A 24294-nucleotide genomic window follows, 5' to 3' on the forward strand; every position below is an offset into this window, starting at 1 on the left:
AGAATTATCATTAATATTAATGGTATGTATGATGTTGAAGGATAATTATAACATTAAAAGTTTAAATATATTAACATATAGAACCAGAGCGCACTGCATACAGTAGCATACTGGTTCCCAGAATGCAATGCTGTCGACTTCCATTTCCAGTGGGACGATTAGCCCAGAAGATAAACTGCTAGCTTTAACATCCCTTCCTCATTATTTGACATCATGCAAATAGTAGTATGCTAAAAAGCATCCTGCTATTTAAATATCTATTAGCACAAGGCATAAAGATTCACAAACCCCAGTCAAGTGTTCTGAGTATAGCCTAAGTGTTGGTCCATAAGCAGCAGTTGTATAAACACTGCTGAAACATCATTGACGTGAATGTCTTCCTGGACAGAGGGACATTTCCCGTATTCAGCCTCACCGACACCTGCAAATGGACCTTGGTCTGTGGATAGTATGGATGGTGTCTGTTCAGTCATGCATGGCACCATTGAACACCATGCTTTCTCTGACTCATTAAACATCAGGTTCAGTAAGATGCTCCCAGTTTCTGGAAAACCCTTATCCAGGTTTCAGAGAAAGCCGCCGGCTGTAAACACAAGGACTTTTCTTTGTATTGTCCTGGAGCATTGTAAATTATTGATTTTCTGAGAAGAATTCATCCTGGTATCTTTAAGACATATTACTGTTTAACTTTGTGGAATACTAAATCTTAAATGCCTTAGCTAGGAGATTTTATAATGCTAAACTCAACTAAAACCAAACAATAGAGCTGATTGATCTCAATTCAAACACCTATGCGATCTTATGTTTGATAAGTACTCTAACGGGGTTCGTTGTTATGGGAAGGAAGAGGGGGGGAACCGGCGAACATTCAAGACTTTAATTATAAAATAAGTTCACGCCAAAGTCTACTAACTGTCAAACTAAACCAAACAACACTGTGACACGTTTATAGTTCAGATATAAACAATGATGTACACGTTAGCTAACAAATCAGAGTAAATCACCTTTTGAAAGTACCTTTCATGCTTATTTTTTTTATTACACCGTTACACCAGTAGGTGGCGACAAGTGAATTAAAAATGTATTTGTTATTGAATCATTCATTCAAAAGATTCGTTCAAAAACGCTGATTCATCCTGTAATGAAACGAGTGAAGTCATTGAATCATTCACTCATTTAATTCAAATTAAAATCTTTAAGTAGACTACAGCAATGAACATTTTGTCAGAGCATCTAGTAAATTATGTTCTCTCGTTCAGTTGTCTGTGCAGAATTTTAAACAAAATAATAATCATGCTCTGACAATGAAAATTTTGCAAATTATTAACCAGAAACGGTAACACATTAAATCGAACGTGAAATTTTGAAGGTAAAACATACTTCAATAATCTGTTTTATTTACAACTTACAACAGTGTAGAAAGTCAGATGTGGTTCAACCAACCTAATGTGGCATGTCCTGAATATTCAGAGAGAAATTGTACTCAGTCATACCAACTGGATCATATTACAGATGGAGAGCAGAAGGTGCGTGTGAGTGTGTGTGTGTGTGTTTTCTCAGGTTTCTGTTAGGCTCTATTACTCTGATTTGGGACACCAGACACGTTCTCATTAGTATTATGAATGTAATCAGTAGTGTGGCTGTGAGGTTAATGCAGTCCCTCTTCAAACTCGGCCATTAGAGTCGCTAACCCAATCACGGCCCGTCCAGAACCCCTCGCTACCCTGCGCTGATGTCACCCGTGCTCGAACCAGTGGAAAAAACAGCACATCACCTTATTGGAAAGGCTCAAAATGGCCTCAAAGACAGATGAGACGTAACACTTCCGCCTTGATCACAGTTTTAGTTTAATTTGTGCATCGTTTAAGGGCTATTTTGGTGCCGTCTCTCATTCCCACGAGACGAGAGATCCGTAATGACAATGAGCAATCCTGAATTTAGTTTGGATGGAGGCTTGTGTAATCTACATGCTGTTGTTCTAAAAAAAGCTTCGAATTATGATTCACTGATACTGTAAACAGTTAAATCAAGGTAAACGTGGTGAAAAATGCAGACTTGGCTGCCCTGAAACGACTTTTCCGAGCAGAACGATCCATTCAAATGTGCTTGGCTGTGGGTTGGCATTTTGGGGAGGTGTAGTCTGTGTCTTGCCTGGTTCTTATTAGACTAATGCGCAATTTGTAATAAAAAGTGCAAATTTCCCATATGGAGTAAAATCAGTGTTGACCAGGGGCCCAGATTTGTATGCTTCGGGGTGGCTTCAGACTTTACAGTGCAAATGTGGCCCAGTTTTCTGTTTTCATTTTAGAGGGAATGTTTCAGCTTGCTTTTACACCGAACATGCGTTTCTCAATCTCTCCAGAGTGCTTTATAGCAAGAGCTTCTTTCTGTCGGACTGTGGAAGCTTATATAAATAATAACAAATAAAAAGTTAATTGCGACTTCTATCTCACAATTCGTACTTTTTTCCCCCTCGCAATTGTGAAGTGCGAGAAAAAAGTCAGAATTGCTAGAAAAAAATGTTCAGTTTCTGTCCCTTAAAGGAGTAGTTCACTTTTCAAAAAACTTTTGCTGATAATTTACTCACCCCCATGTCATCCAAGATGTCCACGTCTTTCTTTCTTCAGTCGAAAAGAAATTAAGATTTTTGATGAAAACATTCCAGGATTTTGGACTTCAATGGGAACCAAACGGTACTCCTTCCTCATATATTAAAGGGTTAGTTCACCCAAAAATGAAAATTCTGTCAGTATTTACTCACCCTCATGTTGTTCCAACCCCGTAAGACCTTCGTTCATCTTCGGAACACAAATTAAGATATTTAAGATATTAAGATCGCTCCTGCATACAGTCCATAGGCTTCTTGAGGGACTGGCTCTTGCTGTCCCCGAAAAGTCATTAAAGACATCGTTAAAATAGTCCAAGTGACTACAGTGGCTCAATCTTAAGTTTATCAAACGACGAGAACACTTTTGTGCGCAAAAAAACAACAAAAATAACGACTTTATTTCAACTATTCACTTTCTTCTGCATGAGCCTGTAAGTCAGTTAATGTAGTGTGATTGCGTAAAGCTACGTCACACGTAGGCTCACTATTGGCCGACGCTGGTCATGCGTGTGTGATGCGTGTGACGTACAATAACAGAAGCTTACGCTATTAAACTAGTAACCTGACTCGCGCAGAGGGAGAAATAAACGAATAGTTGAAATAAAGTCGTTATTTTTGTTGTTTTTTTGCGCACAAAAGTGTTCTCGTCGTTTGATAAACTTAAGATTGAGCCCCTGTAGTCACTTGGACTATTTTAACGATGTCTTTAATGACTTTTCGAGGACAGCAAGAGCCAGTCCCTCAAGAAGCCTATGGACTAGTATGCAGGAGCGATCTTAATATCTTAAATATCTTAATTTGTGTTGCGAAGATGAACGAAGGCCTTACGGGGTTGGAGCAACATGAGGGTGAGTAAATACTGACAAAATTTTCATTTTTGGGTGAACTAACCCTTTAAGTTCACCCAATGTAACTTTGTTGTGTCCAATCTATTTTAAATTCTCCGATTTTTCGTTTCTAAACTTTGTCCAACCCTGTGCATAGTCATGTACATACAGGCAGTTTAACGTCATGGATAATCAGAGGTGGCCAGATCCCTCACTAATGAGCCTGGAGACGTCTGTATTCTCTCCAGCTGGCCGTGTTGTTTGTTTTTCCTGTAGTGATGAAACAATCTTCTAACGTTCTTTCCTATGATCCTCCTCACCTGTCCCTTTGAATCGGCACTGGTCTGCGGGGGCCGTCGTGACGCAAGAGGTAAATCAAATCAATAAGCAATCGGGGAGCAAGTGCTGTGCAGATCGACAGGCCTCCTGCCCGGCAGATTTGGCCCTAATTAGCATTGATGAGCATCACTGATGGGATTTACGGCATCGATGAGCAGCGTGAGTCATCGCTCACCCACCTGACATGGGCAGCGGGTCTAACCCGCTTAGAGTGGGGGTTCGTCCGGGATCCGGGACGAGGGGGATTCCTCGGAGGCCGGGCCAGGCAGGTGTGGAGATTTGCACAGAGATGAGAGGCACGAACCAGCGGGAAGAGTTAAGCACATTTCCAAGGAAGGGAAAACATATCTGAGAGGGATTAAAGATGGATTTATAGTGCTTTGCGACAGTTAGCACATGCTTACTACCCTGGGTTTTCGCAGTGGTGCAAAATAATACTTTTTGGGTCCCCCAAGAACCTTTCAGTGAATAGTTTAATGAAATGATGTTCAACCAACAAAAAGTCGATTACTCAAAGCTAATTTCAACATAAAATGCTGGTGTTTAGAACTCAAATTAACAGCTAGCATAGCAGAAATTTAACCTATTTAGCATTGAATGAATAAGCAAGTTATTATAGGGCCAAAAAACACATAAAATAACACTTCGTTTCAACATTTATTCTCCTTATCCAAAGCATGCTGGAAACTAGAAATCCATGACCCATTTTCATAGTTACTGCAACTTAAAAGTTTAATTATTATTATTTGTAACTTGCAACCATGCATTTATGCATGTTGTGGTGAAATTCTTCAGTGTAAGACATGCACAGTTGCATTGGATGCGTTTGAAGTAAGAAAGACACCTTTCTTTGGCTGTGTTTGTCATGCACTAATGCATTTTCCTGGTGCTCTTGAGGGTTCTGCCTTCAGTGCCCCAGCAGAGCCCACTGTAATCTTATCTCATTTTGACGTAAGTGCCTCTATATCACACTTGACATTTAGAGCTGCAGTGACTCTGTCCGCGAGAGAAGGGAAAAAGCAGCGTGCGGGCTCCATGTGCAGACCGCTGGCAGTGAGCTCAGCTGGGCTTTGAGAGCCGCTGCTAGTCCCCAGGAACATGGGAGAATTCCCTTAGTGCCACTTACTCAGGCCGGACCCCCGCTGACACTGCCAAGACAAATATTTACCCTCCAGTCAAATGAATAGGTACACATGCATGCGCTAGACCAGATAATGCACGAGAAGGAGAAACACACACTCTCTCTCTCTCTCTCTCTCTTTCTCTCAGAAAAGTGCAGGGAACTTCTTTAGGTATAGGCACTCCAGCCAGTTTACCGCAGTGCCGTCTCATTTGTCTCGCTTAAAACAAAACCAGCTATTGGTTAAGGGTGTGTTGACACTTGGCATGTTTGGTTGGATTAAAACAAACCCTGGTGCGTTTGCTCTGTTAGTCCGGTTCATTTGAATGAGGGTGATTTCACATCGAGTTCGGTTCATTTGGTCCGGACCAAGGGTCAAAAATTATACTTTGTAGCATTTTTCTGGGGTTTTGGTTCGTTTTCACACCACACTGATTGCTCTGGTCCGAATCAGTTGATGAAACGAATCAAAATATAGTCACGTGACAACATCCAGATCACTCGTTGGCCAGATGAACATATTTCCATAACTGCACTTCGAATGGTCAGAAATAACGTGCGCGAAAATTCCAACAGAACTCCTGGAAGTAAACAAAGAGGAGCAAAATCAATCACTCAATTCACTCACAATGTATGTTCAGAGTCAGCACGAGCTTTATCCTTTCGCAAATCCCCTCATAAACAACAAAGTATAGACGCGATATAAATAAGAGGTTCACTGTGCAGTGTGGACAACTTCAGTGTTTATGATGAGTGTTTTAATGAGTCAGTCATGGCTTAAAGGGAGCGCTATCGGCTACATAAATAATCATTTTGTTTAACTACGGCAGCTAGTTTAGTCCAAAAATGCGCAGTTATTTGGCAGTTGGGTCTGTTCGAGGTCACACTCTTAGAAGAAATGGTTCTATTTAGAACCAGAAATGGTTCCATCCCCCACTTCATATATGGAACTCCAAAATGGTTCTATATAGAACCATTTTTTTGGGTAAAAGGTTCTATTGGCCAAGTATGGAACCTCAGGGTTCTATATAGAACCCAGAGGAAGCCTTTTTTTAAGAGTTTATAGAACCTTTTAGGGGTTCCAAATACGTAGCGCTTATAGAACCTTTTAAGGTTCTATATAGAACCTTTTCTTCTAAGAGTGCAGATCACTTTCTCACCACAAACGATCCACTCCAGAGTTCGTTTGAAAGCGTACCGAGACCTCCTCGTACGCTTGTTTGGTCCGCTTTTGGTGCGCACCCGAGTGCGATTGCTGCCTTCACACCTGCCCAAACGAACTGCACCAAGATGGAAAACGAACTCTAGTGCGATTCAACCGAACTGAATGAGGCAGGTGTGAAAGCAAACAGAGACATTGAAAAGATGGATTTCAGTTCGCTTTTAAACAAACTCCATTCAGCCGATTTTCTGATATTTAGAAAAATATCACCAAACAGTTTCTGGTCTCATTGACTTCCATAGTAGGAAAAAAAATATATTATGGAAGTCAATGAGACCAGAAACTGTCTGGTTACTGATATTCTTATAACTGTTTAACTCTGGGGGAGTGGTAAAATGAGCCTATTTCCAAAAAAAGTGGAGTATCCCTTTAAATGACATCTTATGAACTAGTCCTAAAGGGACATTTTTAAAACCTCTTCATTTGTGGTCTAAAATAGAAAGAAGTGCACATGGCATGAGAACAACACCAGGATGTTTTTGCAGTAAATGATGACTTACTGACACAATGACATCATTGACATAACAGTAAAGCTGCTTTGAAACGGTGTGTGTTGGGTTATGCGTGTTGCGAAGCAGTCGAGGACCGTCGACAGTGTGAATGCGACAGATGGACAGATGCTGCGACGAGCCTCATTGTGCATCTCTCGTTACGCTAATGATGAGGCCAAGACCTTCTGCGGCTCTCTCGTTCGCAGGCTGTTCTTCCCAAGCCTTTGTGTGACTGGCAGTCTCCTCTCCGGTGCTTTTATTCCATACAAGGCCCTGCCAGAGGCAACGTGAACACAGCATGAGATCTCAGGCCTACGTCACTCTCACTCACTCCCCGAGAGCGACCTGGAGAGGAGGCTTTTAATTGGCCAGAAGCACTTCGACTGAACACAATGTTCTCGGCGGGCCTGTCGTACGAACAAAGAACAGATTCGTCACTTGCTTCTCGCTGCCCTGTTTTAACCTGTGCCCGTTGGCAGACCGTGAAGGCTGCATGTGAACTTGTCTCAGACGTTTTAACAGAGCAGGGGTTGTTTAGATTAAGGAGACAGAGACGGGGAGATTCAAGGCGCCGAGTGTCACCTCTTGAAGCGCGGACGGCCCGTTTGTCACTGACGTCGGATGCCATATTTATGTGCTGTAACTCACAGCGGTGAGCATATACAGTGCTGGGTGGTCCAGCTCGAGTTTGTTGGAGCTGACACCATCTCGAAGAGGAATCTTTATGTCTGTGTGTGTGAGCGAACGGCCCTGAACGTGTGTCAATATATGGGGCTGGTTTTGCTGTTTGCTTGTTCTCACCTGCACAACTTTGACAGCGTGCTTACGTTTCTCCACTGCATGCCTGTTTGGACGCACACAATTAAAGAAATGCATGAATGATTTGGAAATGTTGAACTCAAATCTTATCCAGTTGCATAAATTGTAATATTAAATGTAAGTTGGATTATGAATGAATTGCGTTTGAAAGAGATGTTTGCAAACTTTGAGGTTTAAAAGCCTTTAAAGGAGTAGTTCACTTTTTTTTAAAAAAAACTTTTGCTGATAATTTACTCACCCCCATGTCATCCAAGATGTCCATGTCTTTCTTTCTTCAGTCGAAAAGAAATTAAGGTTTTTGATGAAAACATTCCAGGATTTTTCTCCATATAATAGACTTCAATGGGGTCCAAATGAGAGTTTCAGTGCAAACTGCAAACTGTTCAAAGGGCTTTAAACGATTCCAGACGACCAATCTTATCAAGCGAAACGATTGCTCATTTAATAAATCAATAGCAAAGTTCAAGTTTTATAAGCTCAAATGCTCGCCTTGCTCTGTACTGTGATGTGCGTTCGTGACTCTCCTTTTCAAACACGTTCATCAAAATGAACGAATCTTTTTGCAAGTCAATTAGTTCGTTGAATGAATCAAATGACTCGGAAAAAAATAACAAATTGAAATATTAGATTATTTAATATGAAGAGCTCAGATGCAAAAGCCTCTAAATGCCATTTGAAATTTTCTTCTTTAATGATGATTTTTATCAAACTTGTATATTTAAGTTCAGTAATTTCACTTAAATAACAATTAATAGGTAATTATCATTGCCATGTAAGTGAAATCACTGAACTTAAATATACAAGCTTGATAAAAATGATCATTCTAGAAGAAAATTTCAAATGGCACTTAGAGGCTTTTGCATCTGAACTCTTCATATACAGTTAAATATTTTGTTATAAATAATATTTGTAAAAAATATGATCCTTTATTTTGTGGACCTGGTTGCCTGTTGCATTTGGGCTTCTTTCCCCATCTTTTATCTCTCCCAGTGTCAAAGTGAGAAATCACGTCCTGATTTAACAAAGCAGCGGCACGTGAACGAAACGAAGAAAAGCAATTTACACTCCCTGTTCTCCTCTGTTGCCTCGCAAACCAGCACTAATAATAATGTTGACACACACATTCCTTCTGTCTCACACACAGATCCTTCACAGGGATTGTGGATGTCAGTCACAATTGTGCATGCAAAAGGTTCATCGCCCCTCGAATCTGCAATGCACTTCATTCATTACAAACTTGACATTTCCAGAATGTGGGCCATATCGGCTTGACGGCGAACGGCAGCCAAACTCCTGCTCACAATCCCATCATCCCTAATACACTCAATTACACCTCAGCGAGCGAAAACCCTTCATCTGGTCAATGCAAGTGTCCTCTAATAGCCTTTACTTGACAGCTCTCACAGGCCCAGAATATATTAGTTGCGGCGAGTAAACTTACTCACGCTCTACCACACGACGAATGGCTCTTTGTTCTGAAAACGCCTCGTTTGTCTTTTCCGAGGTTTTACGGCTCGGTGCATGCGGTCCCGTTAGCTCAGGCCGTTCCATTGCTCATGCTGTGTAACATGTAATGATATGGTGTTAACGCTGTTGTGGCTCCGCTCAGCTAAGAAACAGAAAATGGAGTCCTGGGGAGCAATTTGTTCCTCTGGCCGCTTCGACTGGAGCACAGAGGGTTACAGTGTGGAGCCGTTCGCTGGGTTTAAACAGCGGCCCTTGTGGCACTGAGGGATAGGTTTCAGCAGTCAGACTGTTGGCCAAACGCGCCAGGGTTTTTTTTTTTTTTTTTTGCGGAGCTGCACGCAAACTGCAAATGGACTGGAATGTGTCGACTTTCGCAATGTTGGTTGGATGCGCGAACGGAACGCTGAAAGACGTTGTGCCGAAGTGCAAAAAAACCCTGGGTTTTCCTCCTTGCTAAGCAGTTGGCTAATGCCTGATGCATATTGACACAAACAGTACATTTGGCCTTTCTTGTGGAGTGACGCAAGTGTGACCGAGAGGTTTGGCCCGAGTTGTGCCTGAGCTCAGTCTACAGTAGGTGATTTATTGGCCTTGAACATGTTTTAGCAACACTCTCCCTTTGATTAGCATGTGGAGTTAATGATGTGAGAGGTTCAGCCGCGATGTGGAGTTCTGTCAGGAATTTTGTAACTGTCTAAAAAGGTTTTGATATTCCTTGAAAATCAATTAGCAAGAATTAGTAGGGAATTACTCTTGATAGTTTAACAAAAAAATATTATTACGAATTATGATCTCAAATCATTCTATCGTTCTTTCGTTTGATCTGTGTATCTATCGTTCTATCATTCTATCTACCTTTCTATCGCGTGATCTATCTATCTATCTATCTATCTATCTATCTATCTATCTATCTATCTATCTGTCTGTCTGTCTGTCTGTCTGTCTGTCTGTCTGTCTATCTATCTATCTATCTATCTATCTATCTATCTATCTATCTATCTATCTATCGTTCTATCTATCTATCTATCTATCTATATATCTATCTATCTATCTATCTATCTATCTATCTGTCTGTCTGTCTGTCTGTCTGTCTGTTTGTCTATCGATCTATCATTCTATCTACCGCTTGATCTATCTGTCCATCTATCTATCTATTGTTACATCGTTTGATCTATCTATCTATCATTCTATCTATCTATCTATCATTCTATCTGTCTGTCTGTCTGTCAGTCTGTCTATCTGTCTGTCTATCTGTCTGTCTGTCTGTCTGTCTATCTATCTATCTATCTATCTATCTATCTATCTATCTATCTATCTATCTATCTATCTATCATTCTATCTACCGCTTGATCTATCTGTCATCTATCTATCTATTGTTATATCATTTGATCTATCTATCATTCTATCTACTGCTTGATCTATCTGTTCATTGTTATATTGTTTGATCTATCTATGTATCTATCGTTCTATCTACCCATCTATCTGCCCATCCATCCATCTATCTATCTATCTATCTATCTATCTATCTATCTATCTATCTATCTATCTATCTATCTATCTATCTATCTATCTATCTATCTATCTATCTATCTATCTATCATTCTATCTGTCTGTCTGTCTGTCAGTCTGTCTATCTGTCTGTCTATCTGTCTGTCTGTCTATCTGTCTGTCTGTCTGTCTGTCTGTCTGTCTGTCTATCTATCTATCTATCTATCTATCTATCTATCTATCATTCTATCTACCGCTTGATCTATCTGTCATCTATCTATCTATTGTTATATCATTTGATCTATCTATCATTCTATCTACTGCTTGATCTATCTGTTCATTGTTATATTGTTTGATCTATCTATGTATCTATCGTTCTATCTACCCATCTATCTGCCCATCCATCCATCTATCTATCTATCTATCTATCTATCTATCTATCTATCTATCTATCTATCTATCGTTCTATCTATCTATCGTTCTATCTATCGTTCTATCTACCGCTTGATCCATCTGTCTGTCTATCTATTGTTCTATCTACCTATCTATCGTCTATATATCGTTCTATCGTTTTATCGTTCTTTATTTCACTGTATCTATGAACTTGATGTATTGTGCATTATGTAGAGGCTGTGCTAAAGCTCATTGCTCCAGTATTGTGATGGTGATGTGACGGTTTGTCTGGCCAGTGCTTCTGTCTCTCTGTTTCTGGAAACCTAAAACTCCTTCTCCAGGGTCCTTTGTTCCTTCACCCAACACCCCTCCACCAAACCTCTGGGACTGGATCTGAGTCGGGTCAGAGGTCGAGGTCTCAGAGGAGGCCAAGCATTTCCTGTCCAGCTCTCTTGTTTTTGTCTTTAGACCAGGATATATTAGTGTGGACAGAATCACTTTTCACAAGCGCACAGGGATGTCCACCACCAGTCAGGCCAGTGACCCAGAACAGATCCTGAAAAGTCATTATCACACCGTATGACCGCATCCATATCACTCGCATGGGCTATGCAAATATCTATGCTGTTTCTCAACAGATCAAACAAACCAAAGTGATGCTTGTGACAAGTGACGAATGCCGTTGTGTTTGCTCAATGTCATAATAATAAGAATTAACATCTTAAAGATTGCTTTAAGATGTATCTTTATCAATTGAGTTTAAATGTCTCCGCTGTATTAAATTTGATTTCATGTTCATTAAAGTAGCCATAAAATCAAAAATGGCCTGATTTACTTTCATAATACACGTCCCTTACATATTTTCTAATTGAATATCAGCCTTTATTCTCTAAAATATGTCAGATTATGATAGTAAAACAGTGATACACAAACATGAAAGAGAATAAAATTTCAGTCTTTCTACTTCAAAATTGTCTGTTTAATTCAATGCACGCTAGAAAATTATTTTCTTGGACTCGTTTTGCAGTAATATCTAAATATTCTTTTTTTTAATTTATTTTACTTGAGCAGCGAAATTACTTTAGGTATTAAGTATTGTGTACTAAAACATTTTGTAAAGTGAGTTTATACTTCAAAGAAGAAAAAAAACATGCAAATGGTGTCAGAAAAATAAACCCAATTCAAACGGAAAACAAGTGTTATTGTTCTTATCCCATTGGCAGATATTTGTTATTCTTTTAAACATACCTAATTTTGCCGAATTGTTTCAGTAAACAAGATTTGCTTCTCAAGTAAATGCATCTTAAGAAGTTTAGATATTTTACAGAAAATTGAGACACAAATACTTGTTTAGAAAATAATTTTTGCAGCCTGTAATATCTGATTAGTTTGAAAGTGAATTATGATATATTCAGATGTAAGAACGGTCTTATATCTATACCGCATGTCACTTTCCTTTCTCTGTTTTCCTTTTAAAGTGTTTTGGCAGCTCTGCAGTGTTTTTCTCTCATGTTCCACAGTAACTCCTCTCACAGAAACGCTGCTGGCGCCATCAGGATTCCATTCACTGCGCCACCTGCAGGCCGTCAGAAGAAGAGCAGTCAATAAAGTCAATTAAGTGAAAGTGAGGAGGGGAGGGAGGGGGTGAACAAGCACTATTGACTAAAAATCCAGCCTTAAAAGCGTGCATCATTTGCACTTAATCTAACCCGTTATGACATGCAAGCGAGAAGTGTCGTGAGCTTGGAATGATTGGAGGCTATCATTCAGTAATGATAATTCACTTGACAGTCTCTGCACACAGATGCACAAATAAAGAGCATATTTACCCCCCTGTTATCTTTCTCATAAACAACTGAAAGCAGTGCATGAGAAATGGCTCAGTTACGGTACATGTATTCAAATGAAGCGATAGAGAACACAAGTGTGTGTGGAGTAAGCTCTGTGAATGCGCAGGACTCTGGATATGAATGAATCATTGTGAAATAAGCGAGCAGTAGTCGAGCACTGGGCTGCGTTCAGTCCTGTGTGATTTCCAGCTCACCCACAGTCTCTACATTATTAAAAGCGCATTAGTGGCGTAATGGCTGAGAGATGCGTCTCAAGTCCTGCTTTAGGCTCAAGCTGAGGGAGGTCACGTGAAGAAAACAGCCAGAGTTTCAAGAATGGAATACTAGAATAATGCTTACTGCATACTTTACTCCATACTTACTGCATACTGTACTGCATACTATACTGGATACTATACTGCATACTATACTGACTGCATATGCTGCATACTTTACTGCATATGCTACATATGCTGCATACTATACTGGATACTATACTGCATACTGCCTACTGGTTCAAAGAAGGAACAGTTTGTAATATGCAGTTTTCAAATAATACTTGCATGGTATATTGTTGTCACATCAACCTTTTTTTAAAAGAAATGTCCAGTTTTGTCTTAGTATGTGTGATACAACTTAGATAAATTTTACTTTTTTAGGGTTATATATATATATATATATATATATATATATATATATATATATATTGTAATTATAAACCAATGTAAATGATTTAAATTATATTTGTATTAAATATATTTAATATGTAAAATTGATTTAATATTTATTTTGGGTTATTTTAAATGAAAACATTTTTTATTCAAATTGTATTTAAATTTATAGTTATTTTTATTAAAATGTAATATAATAATATAGCTTTTATTTTGGATTATTTTAGGTCTATTTATGGTTATTCTTAAACCATTTAGAAAAAAAAAATCCAATAAAAGGTACTTTAGTGTCCCATAGTTTGTATTTAAAATCATAATAAATATTATTAATTCAGTATAATTCATTAATCTCATTATATAATTAATAATAGTAATTATTATACTACTAGTAGTAGTAATAAATATTAAATAAATACATTATTATTATATAGTTTTTGTGTCTATTTATGTTGTTTCTTTTTAAAACTGAAAGTAGAATAAAAATGAAGTCCCAAAAAGGGATGCAGGCAATAAAAATGCAGTACTTGTTTGGGCATACTATTTCACATTTTGGCAATTTTTTTATAGAGTTATGCAGTATTCGATTCGTAAAGAAAATTCACACACACACACACACACACACACACTGTGCACAGTATGCATACTGCAGAAGTAGTAGAAGGGTTGTTCCGAATCTGAACATCACTAGAGAGATGGAGAAAGAGAGAGAGCTCTTTGCTGCTAGCGGGACTGCCGGCTGCAGCTCGTTCATGCAATATTAAAGCACTGCTGCATCATGCGCCTTATTATGAGGATTGCCTCATCTGTCACTTAGTCCTCTGAGAGCTGCGCCATTCTGTCACGAATAGTTCTCCTCCATTCAGCCCTTTCGCTTAGAAAATGGAGAGCTCGGTTATTAATGGCAGATTATTGTCTGTCCTCGCTACAATGACGTCTGAATAAAGAGAAATCTCATTAACACGGCCCGTTAGTGTCGGTCCCTAGAGAAATCCTCTCTAGCGAGCGCCGCTTTTGTATCAGGCAAGATAAATATTTGTGAAGATGCTGTTAAAACCAATTTTAGGTGCTGTTTTGTGTTTGCGAATATCTTTCCCTTGCTTTTAAATGGAGGGCAAGTACAGTAATAGTTCAATAAAGGCTGATCTGAGTGACGGCGCTGGCTGCGGTCAGATGGAAAGCCTTTGAAATGCCTTGGAAAATCTCTCCTTAACCCATTCTCCTGTGTTTTATGAATAGTTGAATGATTTTGACAGGTTGGATCTACGTCAGGATCTGTTATTAATATAGCAGCTGAATGCCTTTACTGACGTTTATTTCATATAAAAACTGATACACCGTTAAGAAAAGGTTCTATACGGAATATAAAAGGGTTCCTGTTTTTTATAATTGTTCATGTCTCGTGGTTTCAATATACAGCCTTGTAGTTGTAATGCCAAACCAAATGAAAAGAACTTGCTCAAAGGAGCAGTTTGTTTGTGAATCATCTTTATTATTTATGTATGAATAGAAACAGGATTGTGCTCTTAAGAGCCTGTGAAAGGACTTCTTTACTAGCAAATGATCACAGTAATGAATGAATGCATGATGGCAATGTCATGAATGACAGCCGTTGGTCTCCTAAAACCTCGGTTGAGGACACGGCTCGGCCAAAGAGCCTTTACGTAACATTATGTAACCCGGCCGAGATTCCTCTGATTGACACTGAGTTAACGACAGAACCATTTACAGCCTGTCATAATATCATGCTGTTATGTGAAAGACAGAAAGAAAACTTGCTAAAAGTACAGTGCCGGTATCATGGTACTGAATGAGTGTCATATTCACGTATCGTGGTATTTACTTCATATGCACAAAGAAGAGAGATTCATTTTAAAGTTTATTTTAAATTTTGTCTCGTTGGTCTCCTACAACACGTTTACATGCAGAAGAAGGCCGGTCAGATGACCCAGTCTGTTGTGATTGGTCTACTCTGCTCTGCTCTGATTGGTCAGATGGCTCGGTCTGTTGTGTGATTGGTCTACTCTGCTCTGATTGGTCAGATGACCCAGTCTGTTGTGATTGGTCTGCTCTGCTCTGCTCTGATTGGTCAGATGGCTCGGTCTGTTGTGTGATTGGTCTACTCTGCTCTGATTGGTCAGATGACCCAGTCTATTGTGATTGGTCTGCTCTGCTCTGATTGGTCAGATGACCCAGTCTATTGTGATTGGTCTGCTCTGCTCTGATTGGTCAGATGACCCAGTCTGTTGTGATTGGTCTACTCTGCTCTGATTGGTCAGATGACCCAGTCTGTTGTGATTGGTCTACTCTGCTCTGATTGGTCAGATGACCCAGTCTATTGTGATTGGTCTGCTCTGCTCTGCTCTGATTGGTCAGATGACCCAGTCTATTGTGATTGGTCTGCTCTGCTCTGCTCTGATTGGTCAGATGGCTCGGTCTGTTGTGTGATTGGTCGACTCTGCTCTGATTGGTCAGATGACCCAGTCTATTGTGATTGGTCTGCTCTGCTCTGATTGGTCAGATGACCCAGTCTATTGTGATTGGTCTGCTCTGCTCTGATTGGTCAGATGACCCAGTCTGTTGTGATTGGTCTACTCTGCTCTGATTGGTCAGATGACCCAGTCTATTGTGATTGGTCTGCTCTGCTCTGATTGGTCAGATGACCCAGTCTATTGTGATTGGTCTACTCTGCTCTGATTGGTCAGATGACCCAGTCTGTTGTGATTGGTCTAGTCCGCTCTGATTGGTCAGATGACCCAGTCTGTTATGATTGGTCTACTCTGCTCTGATTGGTCAGATGACCCAGTCTGTTATGATTGGTCTGCTCTGCTCTGATTGGTCAGATGGCCCAGTGTTCTGTTGTGATTGGTCTACTCTGCTCTGATTGGGCAAAGATTGATTGAGGGTCAAAGTAGACGTTATTCATGGGCAGCCAATGAAGACATAGACTGGCATCATGCATATTAGTTCCAAACCCTATTGGGTTCGAGCAGGAAGACTGTTCAGTTTCAGCAGTTCAGAATCAGTTCTGTCATTTGGGAGACAAAAACTCCATTTATCTGTACATCTGTATCTTTTACATTCATAAACCACATCTGTATATGACACACTACATGTCAGAATATCGAAAAGGCATAATAGGGACTGCAAAATATATTCCGTCGCTGACAGAATATGTCAAATGTGAACTATTTTTGAGTTTTCCATGACCTTTTCGCCCATCGTTGGAAAGTCTATTTGTAGTTATTAGGACGTCCTCCAGCTGTGAATACTCCTGTAGTTCTGCTATGTCGTGGTGTTTACATGCAGTGCCAGGTCACATCGTGTACCAGGGAGCTGGCGGGATTGAGGGTGGCCGGAGCAAGTACCCTGATTTACAGCCTGTCTCGCTGTATACAATAAACCCAGCCAGAATGCCATTTGTTTGGCTTCCCCTTCACTCAAACCAAAGATAAATATTCATCCAAATAGCTGCATTTTATTTATAAAAGTCTAGTTTCCCAGGCTTGAGTCCTGAGGCTATTGAGAGGGGGCGTCCCTCGCTCCCCTGCTTTCCGTCCTCTGGTGTTTCTATTCAATTGTGGGCAACACTTTTTTGCGACTCGAGTCAACGAGGCCTGTTTTTTGCCGCCTGCGGAAACCTCCTACTGTCTGTTAATTAGAGTGTGTAAAGTTTACAGCCTTTGAGGAGCTGTTAAGAGGCGAAGAGCACAGAGTAAAGGCAGCCTGACTGTGAAATTGAATTATGAGCGTGTGTCACTGAACAAAATGGAAAGTGTGCGAGAGGGAGGGGGGAGAGAGAGAGAGAGAGGCATCCCTGGAGGCCCTGATCTCTCTCTCATTCTCTCTCCCTCGCTCTTTCTCTTTCTCTCTCTGTTTGCTGTATTTTTAGTGAGCGAGGTAGAGCGTGTAGCCTCACTAGATGCTGAATAGTGAATGGTGAATGGAATATGTGCTGCATCGTTCTGTGTGTGTGACTCAAAACATCCTGTGTGTCTGTCCACAGATGCTCCCACAGCAAGAATGGGACCACAAAAGAGGTGCCCGAGGATCTCAGGTCAGTGTGTGTGTGTGTGTGTGTGGAAGGATCTGAACCTGATGAAACCTGTAAGAACATCTCTGAGCTACACTTCACTGCAAAATCAGAGTTATAGAAAATTATTTTTACTTAAAGAAAATAAAGTCATTAAGGTTTTATTTGCCTTGCGACACTATTTTCAAAACAATTAAGCATGCTTTTTTGCGTTCTTCCTCGTTAGTTTAATTTGAAATTTTAATTTATTCATCATAGTAATACCTTTTAGTCTCACTTATTTAAGTTAATAAAAAAATGAAAATTGTATTGAAAGCATGTTGCTTAAAGTAAATCACGAGCATATTACAAAGCTCTTTAATGAAAATCGGAGGTTAATTTGTGCTTAATTGTCATGAAAACAATGTGACGCTTTTTTGTGTGCAAAATATCGGTTCTAATCTTGTGATTTGGTGGTGAAATGTGAGTTATGAGTTGTTTGTTTTGTTGCTAGATCTCTGATTAATCATTATGACCGCAGTGTAAATGAATATGTGAGGTGGTGACCCCTATCTGACCTCCTGGTTGTAACCCGGGATATGATGTTTTTTAAACATCATCAGTGACGACTTTACACTTGGCAAGAAGAGAGTCTGTCCTGTTCCTACAGTTCCTTTTGAACTTTGCAACTTTGTGATTTGCTTGTGTAATTGAAAGGAGTTCATGCTTCCCCATTAAAGTATGTTTTCCCAGCAAAATGATGTCACTTCATGGAGGATGATGTACAAGGATAAAAGGTACATCAATGGTCAATCTATATTTGGCGGCTCATGAATGTCCTTTTGTTTTGAGTTACCAAAATATGTAATGGATAATATTTTATCTTATAGATTAAGACATTTGTTGACATATGACCCAGAATGATTATTTTGGATGTGTGTTTGTGTTTTAGATTTACTGAGTTTGTGCTTTTACACTTTTTTTACATTTTATTCAGGAAGTCCCTAGTGTGTGTGTGTGTGTGTGTGCGCGCACATATGCTAATGTGTTTGCACATTTTATCTAGTTCTCTTCACGGCTGGGTGAGAACAGGGAGTAGTGTTGACGTCTTTACTGACGTGTTTCTGTACTCTGTGCCCCTGCGTTTGTCCCTTGGTGTTTCTTTCATTCCCAGTAGTGTAACCTCCACCTATTTATGCCTTTGCCTCTGACAGAAAGGAAACTCTTTTTTTTCTTTCTGTCGGGTCACTCGAGACGTTGGCATTGCGGTGCAGCCCATCAGAGGACGGTGATTTCATCCGGGGTCGCGTGTGAACGGAGGTCTGTTGTTTGCATCAAAAGCTGCTGTGATAAACCTACACAGCCAGAGATGAGCTACAGCTATTACAGTGCTGATAGAGACATATAATACACATCAGGGCTTACATGAGCTTAGAAAACAGTTGTCAGTCAGCATGTCTTACAACAGAGCTGTCAGAGCGTGTTGGGCCAACCTCCCACAATGCACTGGGCCTTGAGACAACCGTAAGGCTGTGAGCTGATAGCAGGAACAATCCACATGAGGAAAGAACACTTGTGTGTGTAATCATTGTTCTTTGTGAGTGATTTGCAATTTGTTAGTGTGTGTGTGTGTGTGTGTGTGTATTAGAGAGAGAGAGAAACACATCCCCATTCATGTACTTATGCGCCGTTTTGTAGTATAAATAGTGGTAGTGGTTTGTTCACACTGAAATTTAAAAAAAAGAAAAAGTGCACTTTATGGTGGAGGGGGAGGAGCTAACAGACTCTGATGTTGAGGGGGAGGAGCTAAGAGACTCTGATGTTGAGGGGAGGAGCTAAGAGACTCTGATGTTTAGGGGAGGGGCTAACAGACTGATGTTGAGGGGGGCTAACAGACTCTAATGTTGAGGGGAGGAGCTAACAGACTGATGTTGAGGGGGAGGAGCTAACAGAATCTGCTGTTTAGGGGGAGGGGCTAACAGACTGATGTTGAGGGGGAGGGGCTAACAGACTCTGCTGTTGAGGTTGAGGGACTAACAGACTGATGTTAAGGGGGAGGGGCTAACAGACTCCGATGTTTAGGGGGAGGGGCTAACAGACTCTACTGTTGAGGGGGAGGAGCTAACAGGCTCTGATGCTGAATGACAAAATAACTGTATAAAATGATTTTACTCTACGGTTCAGTACATAGTGTCTAGTTAGTATAAGTAGTAGTTGACCTAAATGTCATCATGAAGTGGTAATATCTATATCATCTTTTCTTGCCTATTCCCTATAGTGAAACGGCTTCTCGAGCAAGAACAAATTAGGCCGGGGCTTGATTTTGTCCATGGGGAATTGATTCGATGGTTGAGGTTTGCTATTGGCTGATCTCATGTGAGTGACAGGTTGCCCCGCCCCCGTCATCAGAGAAGAGATGATCATGATGATATTGTTTAAAATATAGCTCTCCATGTGGGAACTCGGAGAATGCAAAATGTTCTTTACACGCCTGTCTGTGGTGCAACAATCAAGCTTGAATAACTAGTGTCTGCGTTTCAGGGCTTAGTGGCAAATATGAGTGTGTGTGTGTGTGTGTGTGTTCAGTGTCTAAGCCGTCTTATCTGAAGGATATACTCCCCCTGAGGATCGATGCTGCTCTTTCTGCTTCACAGTCTTATTCAGGCACACATGGTGTTCATACATATTTGTGTGTGTGTGTGTGCGCGCTAACAGCTTGCTCTCTTTTCTAATTACCGAGTGGTTTTATCATTTGTCAATTAAGGGACGTGGTTTTCTTTTGTCTCTGTATCTTATTTGCTGCATGAAACACTGATTAGCACTTCAAAGTTCTCGTTCACCCACAGCATTTCAAAGTGCAGTCGTTCGTGTGTGTGATTTCTCCCTGTTTTCCTCTTATTGATCTGTGGAAAGCAGCCATCTCCAGTTTACAATACCTTATAAAGGTGTGGAGTAGTGCAAACACGGCTGATATCTGAACTTGTGACATTGATGAGAGGAGAGAAAGTGAAGAAGTGTGAGTGTGGTCCTCAGGAGACATTGCTCTTCCTCAAACCTTCCCAGGGTGCACTGGGTCTCCCAAGTGTTGGTGTTAGTGCTCAACTACCTTCACACTCATTAGTAGCCACCACATTGCATCACTGCTCATTTGCATGAACAAACTTTTCTCACAAATGAACGTATTTTGACGCAATCAAAAAAAAAGGAAGAAAGAAAATCTTGGTATTATATTAGGAGTAAATAAGTTTTACTTCTTCCTACTCCTTTTTGCACATGTAAATAGAGGGTTGTTTTTTTTTTTTTTCTTCTTCAAGTATTGGAAAGTTTGGATTTTTTTTTTTTACCTTGTTGTTCATTTTTGTTTTGTTTCTTTTAATTAATATTCCTTGTTTCATTGATTAATAATTGTATTTTTATTTATTATTTACATGTTCAAAATAAAGATCTCAAATCAAATATTATATTATATTATATTATATTATATTATATTATATTATATTATATTATATTATATTATATTATATTATATTATATTATATTATATTATATTATATTATATTATATTATATTATATTATATATTAGTTTTATTATAGCCCTATTTTTGGGACAAAAATTACATTCTGCTTACATCTGTTTCATAACACAACTTTTTTTTTTTTTTTTTTTTTTTTGGAAACGGCATAATTCCAATATTTCTATTTGTGATATTTCAAAGCTGTGATACTATTATTCTTAAATATGAAAGATATTCAGAATTAAAAGGGGTAGATGTGTTCAAATTGTTGACTATGTAGTGCACTTTAAAAAAAGGATATATATAATTGTATATAAATAGAAATATCATTGATATGCATATTTATTTTATTTACATTTTTAGTAATCTTGTTTTGTGTTGTTTTTATATTTTAAAAAAGCGTGTCTTTATTAGTTTTAGTTTTTTAAGTTTTAATGTCTATTTAGTTTTTAGTATTTGTTTACTTAGTTTAAGTTATTTTATATATTCAACTTAATTTAAATGAAGGTTTTGTAGCTGATATTTTTTATATTTTATATATATATATATATATATATGTATGTGTGTGTGTTTTATAGTTTTACAATATCAAAACCGTCGTACAGATATTTGATTTTTTTTTTTTTTTTTTTAATGAAATGTTTATTTCAAGCTTTTCTTCTCTCTCATAATCCAAAGGGATCCTCAGGGTCTCTTTGTTTTCTTAGGCATCACAAGGATGTATTTTACTGTCATCTTTTCCTGTGAATCACGCCGTGTGTGTGTGTGTGTGTGTGGAGAAGGAGATTTGTGGCATGTCAAGGAAGAACAGAGGTTGTGTAAATCACTAGTCCACTTATGGATATATCTTCATCTCGATCACCTTCCCAGCCAACTCCCCTCATACAACAACCGGGGTTGGCGTGTGTATTAGCTACGATGACAAAAAATCAAGTTTTTTACATTTGAACGGAGAGAAGAAAAAATGGAACAAGATCAAATACAACATTTTGGTTCAAAGCTGGAAGCTCATTGGATTCAGATCATTACCTTCGGTAACATTGAGTCAAGAATAAAGACGTCCGCATCCAACATCACCGCAGTCAGACGTCACAGAACTAGAGTTGAGCTCCTGGAATTTGTGGGACGCCACACCAAGAATCTCAAGTAACCCCATATAAAAACCACCTCATTTTTCAACAGTGCCCAATTGACGTGGTTTGTAGTCTAGTTAGGGCAGTCCATGCACCAAACAGAGCTTTATAAACACTCGGCTCTTGCACATGGCTGAGAGTGTCAGAGCGATGTGATTCCTCCAGTTCAGTATTGTGGAGTGAAGAAGCCTTTAAATGCTGGATCTAAGAGCTCTTTCCACAAGCAGCCATTAACATTCCTGTGCTGTGAGGTCCTCAGGCTGCTCAGTTCATTCACAATTTAGTCGTGCTGTAATTTTTATGATGCCGTTGTGACACGTTGGCTGTTGAAACTGGCGTCGTGGGGTGAGAGCAATGCCGAAACACAGTCGGTGTGGTGCTAAAGAGCTACGACTGTATGTCACACTTGTTTTGTGTCACTTCTCATGTTTAAAACTTATTTCCACGCTCAAACATAAATATATTCCACCGGCCAAGTCTGCAATATCCTTACGTTCAGGCGGTGGTGCAGAGATGTGGAGCTGGTGGTTAAAGATCTGGGTTGGTTGATGATTTGTGTTATATTTATTTATATTAAAGGAGTAGTTCACTTTAAAAAAAAAAAAAACTTTTGTTGATAATTTACTCACCCCAATGTCATCCAAGATGTCCATGTCTTTCTTTCTTCAGTTGAAAAGAAATTAAGGTTTTTGATGAAAACATTCCAGGATTTTTCTCCATATAATGGACTTCAATGGGGACCAAACGGTTCAAGATCCAACTGAGAGTTTCAGTGCAAACTACAAACTGTTCAAAGGGCTTTAAACGATTCCAGATGATGAATAAGAGTCTTATCAAGCGAAACGATCACTCATTTAAGGAAAAAAAACCAAAGTTTAAGTTTTATAAGCTCAAATGCGCGCCTTGCTCTGTTAGGGTGTGATGCGTGTTCGTGACTCTCCTATTCGAAATCGTTCATCAAAATGAACAAATCCTTTCCAGAGTCAACTCGTTCATTTCGTTCGTTGAATGAACCAAATGACACGAAAAAAAAGATTAGTTCATTTTGATGAACGAATTCGAACAGGAGAGTCACGAACGCCCATCACAGAACAGAGCAAGGCGACCATTTGAGCTTATAAAACTTAAACTTTGTAATTTTTTTTTTTAAATGAGCGATCGTTTCACTTGATAAGACCCTTATTCATCGTCTGGAATCGTTTAAAGCCCTTTGAACAGTTTGCACTGAAACTGTCTTTTGGATCTTGGACCGTTTGGTCCCCATTGAAGTCCATTATATGGTTCAAAATCCTGGAATGTTTTCATCAAAAATCTTAATTTCTTTTCAACTGAAGAAAGAAAGACATGGACATCTTGGATGACATGCGGGTGAGTAAATTATCAGCAAAAGTGAACTACTCCTTTAATAAACCACTTTGGATGTAAGTGCTAGATTGTGTGAACTAACAGAAAGGGCTCATTGATGCTATGGTGTTTTTGAGGGGACGGTCGTGGTGAAGAGTAAGAGAAACATCTCAGCTGGTGTGGTGTTCCTCCGTCATGCCTCGCTGCATCTGTTCTGCCCGTGGATGGAGCTTTACCATCTGCGTGATGCGTTCTTGTGTGTGTGTGTGTTCCTCCGAGGAGCCGAGTGTAGAAACACGTGCCTGCGCATGAATCAAAGCCCTCGCTCTCGCTGTTATGCTAAAGCACATTCACATCCCATCGGATGCTGTGTTTTGAATGCATATGCACGGAGAATAATACCATGACTCAGCATCTCTCTGTGCTGTGCTAAACAGTTGTCTAGTGTATAAGCCCTAGTTCACCGTGATCAATGAGATGCTATTAGAGGACTTTTCCCTCCCGGCTGTCCTGGGTGTGTGTGTGTGTGACCAGGGCGGATCAATACTGTTTCCACCAGCAACCCTCATTTCGTTCCCTGGATCTGTTGTTGATATCACCTATGCACACACACATAAGCACACAGACACAATCACACTAATCCGAGGACATTAGCCGTGGAGAGAGTCCATTTCAGTCAGGTAATGGGCAGATTTCGCTATCACAGGATGTCGTAAAGGTTGCGCTGAAGAGGAAGATAATGTGTGCTTTTTAAGGCCGGGCTCTCTGGGTTCTGTCAGCCGCTCTCAAAGCGAAAGTGCTTGAGCAACTTTCCCATAAACACCTCTCCTGCTTTAGTCCGTGATAAAACACACAAACACCCATGTGCTAAAGTTTAAGAGTTTGCTTTTATGACCCATTGTTTGCACAGAGCATCTTCATGTTTGGCTGACTCGTGTCTGATTGAGACAGGAATAAATGTAATGAAAGGAAGGAGCTGAAAGACTCCCACGCAAGGAGCGATGTTGTCTCAGTCCAC

At 39.7% G+C, this 24294-nt stretch overlaps 1 protein-coding gene across 4 annotated transcripts in view; it reads left to right on the plus strand.

Annotated features, from left to right (window-relative positions):
• The window catches only part of pde3a (phosphodiesterase 3A, cGMP-inhibited), an 86515-nt gene that overhangs the window by 25342 nt on the left and 36879 nt on the right, over window positions 1-24294 (plus strand). For 3 of the 4 annotated variants that reach the window (XM_039660675.2, XM_039660673.2, XM_039660674.2), the window contains exon 2: window positions 17278-17328. In XM_039660675.2, coding sequence (XP_039516609.2) covers window positions 17278-17328 — 51 coding nt within the window. Of the gene's footprint in view, window positions 1-17152; window positions 17172-17277; window positions 17329-24294 lie in introns of those variants that run through there. The other variant, XM_039660677.2, reaches the window with a different exon arrangement.

Source organism: Pimephales promelas, chromosome 24, assembly GCF_988280905.1.
Source record: "Pimephales promelas chromosome 24, fPimPro1.hap1.1, whole genome shotgun sequence".
Classification (NCBI taxonomy): domain Eukaryota; kingdom Metazoa; phylum Chordata; class Actinopteri; order Cypriniformes; family Leuciscidae; genus Pimephales; species Pimephales promelas.